The 4042-nt window shown below is 42.8% G+C and overlaps 1 protein-coding gene across 1 annotated transcript in view; it reads right to left on the reverse strand.

Annotated features, from left to right (window-relative positions):
* Flg2 (filaggrin family member 2) overlaps positions 1-3285 on the reverse strand; it is a 5668-nt gene extending 2383 nt beyond the window's left edge. The window contains 2 exon segments of the mRNA XM_028784917.1: positions 29-2381; positions 3148-3285. Of these exon segments, the coding sequence (XP_028640750.1) occupies positions 29-2381; positions 3148-3285 (2491 nt within the window).
* Positions 3286-4042: the final 757 nt, after the last annotated feature.

Here is a 4042-nt window from a genome sequence, read left to right on the forward strand (position 1 = left end):
CCATGCTGCCCAAAGCCAGATGACTGACCTGAGCCTGACCTGTGTTGGCCAGAGCTAGGTGAGTGACCAGACACATGCTGCCCAAATCCAGATGACTGACTTGAGCTAGTCCCATGCTGCCAAGATCCAGATCCATGATGTCCAGAACTAGATAACTGACCAGAACCAGACTCATGCTGTCCAAAGCCAGATGACTGACCTGAGCCTGACCTGTGTTGGCTGGAGCTAGGTGAGTAACCTGAACCAGATTCATGCTGCCCAAAGCCAGATGACTGACCTGAGCCTGACCTGTGTTGTCCAGAGCTAGGTGAGTGACCAGACCCATGCTGCCCAAAGCCAGATGACTGACCTGAGCCAGCCCCATGCTGCCAAGAGCTAGAAGAATGACTAGGTGCAGACTCATTTTCCCCAAATCCAGATGACTGACCTGAGCTAGTCCCATGCTGCCAAGATCCAGATCCATGATGTCCAGAACTAGATAACTGACCAGAACCAGACCCATGCTGCCCAAATCTAGATGACTGACCTGACCCTGACCCATGTTGGCCAGAGCTAGGTGAGTGACCAGAACCAGATCCATGCTGCCCAAACCCAGATGACTGACCTGAGCCAGCCCCATGCTGCCAAGATCCAGATCCATGATGTCCAGAACTAGATAACTGACCAGAACCAGACCCATGCTGCCCAAATCCAGATGACTGACCTGACCCTGACCCATGTTGGCCAGAGCTAGGTGAGTGACCAGAACTGGATTCATGCTGCCCAAAGCCAGATGACTGACCTGAGCCTGAACTGTGTTGGCCAGAGCTAGGTGAGTGACCAGAACTGGACTCATGTTCCCCAAAGCCAGATGAGTGACCTGAGCCAGCACCATGCTGTTCAGACCTAGATGACTGACCTGAGCCTGATCCATGATACTCAGAACTAGGTGACTGATGAGAACCAGACCCATGCTCCCCAAGGCCAGATGACTGACCTGAGCCTGACCTGTGATGCCTAGGACTAGATGACTGACCTGAGCCAGATCCATGATGACCAGAACTAGATGACTGACCAGAACTGGACCCATGCTGCCCAAAGTGACATGATTGACCTGAGCCAACCCCATGTTGATTATAACCTGAAGATTGACCTGATGTAGTACCATGATGGCCACAGCATGACTGACCTGATTCGTGTCCATGTTGTTTACAGCCAGAGGACTGAGTTGAGTTTGTTCCATGTTGTTCACAGCAGGATGAGTGCCCTAAACCAGACCCACGCCGACCACCTTTGGAAAATTCATTTGAACTACACCCCTTTTGATGAGAGCTTGAAGAATATCCACAGGAACTTGTTTCCTGTTGACCACAACCAGAAGATTGAGTTGCTCCAGACCCATATTGTCCACAGCAAGAAGAGTGACTTGAACCCATTCTCTGTTGCCTTCCACAGTTCTGTGGTTGACCACATTGTTTAGATCCATACCCTCTCTGACTAGAAGACTGGCTACAGGACCTGGGTTTAGGTTGATAACATCTAGAGGACTGACCTTCTGAGACACATCCATATCCTTGTCCTCCACTGGTTCCTGATTGACAATTTGACTGGGTACAGCAAGACTGATTTCCTTGTCCCCTTGACCTACTTTCCTGACAAGAACTTGAAGCATTTTGTGGTCTGCAACATCCACTAGAATTGCTGAAACCACATATATGACTTTCTGTCTTACTGTTTCCTGAACTTGCAGAACTATATCCAAGCTTTTGTTCTTCACCTTTTCTTGACTGAGTATAATTTGATTCATGTTTGTTCTTCTCCAATCCATGTGACAATCCACTATGGCCTTTCCTTCCCTGATGGTTTAACCTAGATCCAGACTCATACTCTTCCCCAGGGTCTCTAGAGGGGCTACCATGTGACTTGTCTCTTTTTTCTCCTAGCTCTTCAGATTTGGAACCATGTTTCTCTTTGTTACTACTCCAAGAGTGGCTAAAGATAGACCCATGGTGCTTTTTCCTTGATTCCTTTGAGCTGGATAATTCATCTTGCCAATCCAACCTCCTAGAATTGGACCCACGTCTATGTTTTCTAGGTCCCCATGAGCCCCCAGAACTATGTCCATGCTCCTCTCCCTCACTCCAACTTGAATATCTGAAACCTGATTTCTGTCTTGGTGTCTCCTCTTCCTCTTCTGTTTCACTTTCTTCCTCTCGGTGTTGGTGGCCATGCCTATGCTTCTTTGACCCTGAAGCTTTACAGTATTCTTTTCCAAGAACCTTGTTGCAGGCCAGAGCCAGTTTGAATACCATCAGAATAAACTCAGTAAAGTCTAGTCTTCGGTCATGATCTCGATCCAGCATATGCATGATGACATCTACTGTGTCTGGATCATCTGGATTCTATATATGAAAGATACACCAATAAAGACATGGTCAGCCACATTCTTAGCTAAAATAACCTAGTAGCACCTATTATATTTGTGTACTATATGTTACATGATTTTAATTCATTTGAGTATTACTTTAGATTAATAGGACACAGCATTTGTGAAAACAAATGACTATTTAGAAAACAAAGACTATTGTGAGCCATGAAAAAAGATATCCTAAGGAGCTAAGTGAAAGAGTTACATGCTCAGTTATGATATATGGAAAGCAGTGGGATAAGCCAACTTCAGTAACTGATATATTTATTTTCACGTAAACACATTAACACATCTGCCTTCAAATATGTCAAAGTCACTAGTTAAGTGTTTGCTAAGTACTTGAAAATAATTCATACCCTTTGTTTTCAAATTTTATATCATCTTGGTCACTTTGTTAACTCCCCTTTGGATGACATTCCTCTATAACATTGTTCCCTATTTGTTAGACTAGTCAACCAACCAATCAATTAGTCAATTGATTGATCAATTTGTTAGCACAAATTTATCTATTTATATTAGATGGGAAGCTTGAGTGCATGAGGAACTTGGAGTATAGGTGGAAGAGCACAGGAAAGTGTGGAAGAAACATCTGCTTTTAAAAATATATATGCTGACTTAATAGATTTATGATAACCTAGCCCAAAAGACTATTACTGGGGTTTTCTCAAAGACAGCTAGGGGAGTGAATGTTCTAGCTAATCTGGTCTTAAAACCTGACAGCCTTCAGACTTAACACATACCTTCAGAATTGGCCGGAACTCCTTCTCTAGCAGTTCCTTTAGCTCATCCTTGCTCAGTGTACCACATTCTTCATCTTGCTTGGTGTATTGGTAAAATATATCAATGATGGTGACAACACTTCTTAAGAGATATGTCATCTTTGTTTTTGTCAAGTTTAAATGAACCTAGAGGGAGAAGTAAACAGAGATATAGAGAGAACTACAGGGAGAGGCCATATTTTCTTTTAGTTTACCAGCAGGTCTTATTTTAATACAATGCAGTGGTTCTCAACTTTCCTAATTCTGTGACCCTTTAATACAGTTACTCAAGTTGCGGTGCCTCCCCCCCCCAAATATTTTCATTGCTACTTCATAACTGTACCTTTGCTACTGTTATAAATCATAATGTAAATATCTTATATACAGGGTATCTGATATAAAAACCCCTGGGACAGTATTGTTGGACCCCCAAAGGGATTTAGACTTACAAGTTGAGAACTACTGAAAATAACTTTTCAAATCTTTTCTTTCTTCCACCTCAACACATAAGTATGAGTCAGGGTATTGGAACATTAATCAACACAAAGGAAACCTTGGGCATGTTACAGACTCAACTGAGATGATCTCAGGTCTCCATATTATTCATCTTTGATGACTATATTCTTTATATAATATCTCTTTGGTTTGGATACTTTGATGCCCTGGGTGTTACTCTGAGCTTCCAAAGTTCCTAGTACTCCATATACACCATGACTGTACTCTGTCTTGTATCTTCTGTCCTATTTTCTAATATCCTTTTCTCCTCCACTTTATCGTTCTCCTTACCTCTGAATTTCTTTACTTTTCCTTTTCATTTCTTTCCTGACATGAGTGTGATACATGTACATGTTTGTGTGGTTGTGTATTCATATGTGTA

This window comes from Grammomys surdaster, unplaced genomic scaffold, assembly GCF_004785775.1.
Source record: "Grammomys surdaster isolate TR1022 unplaced genomic scaffold, NIH_TR_1.0 124938, whole genome shotgun sequence".
Lineage (NCBI taxonomy): Eukaryota > Metazoa > Chordata > Mammalia > Rodentia > Muridae > Grammomys > Grammomys surdaster.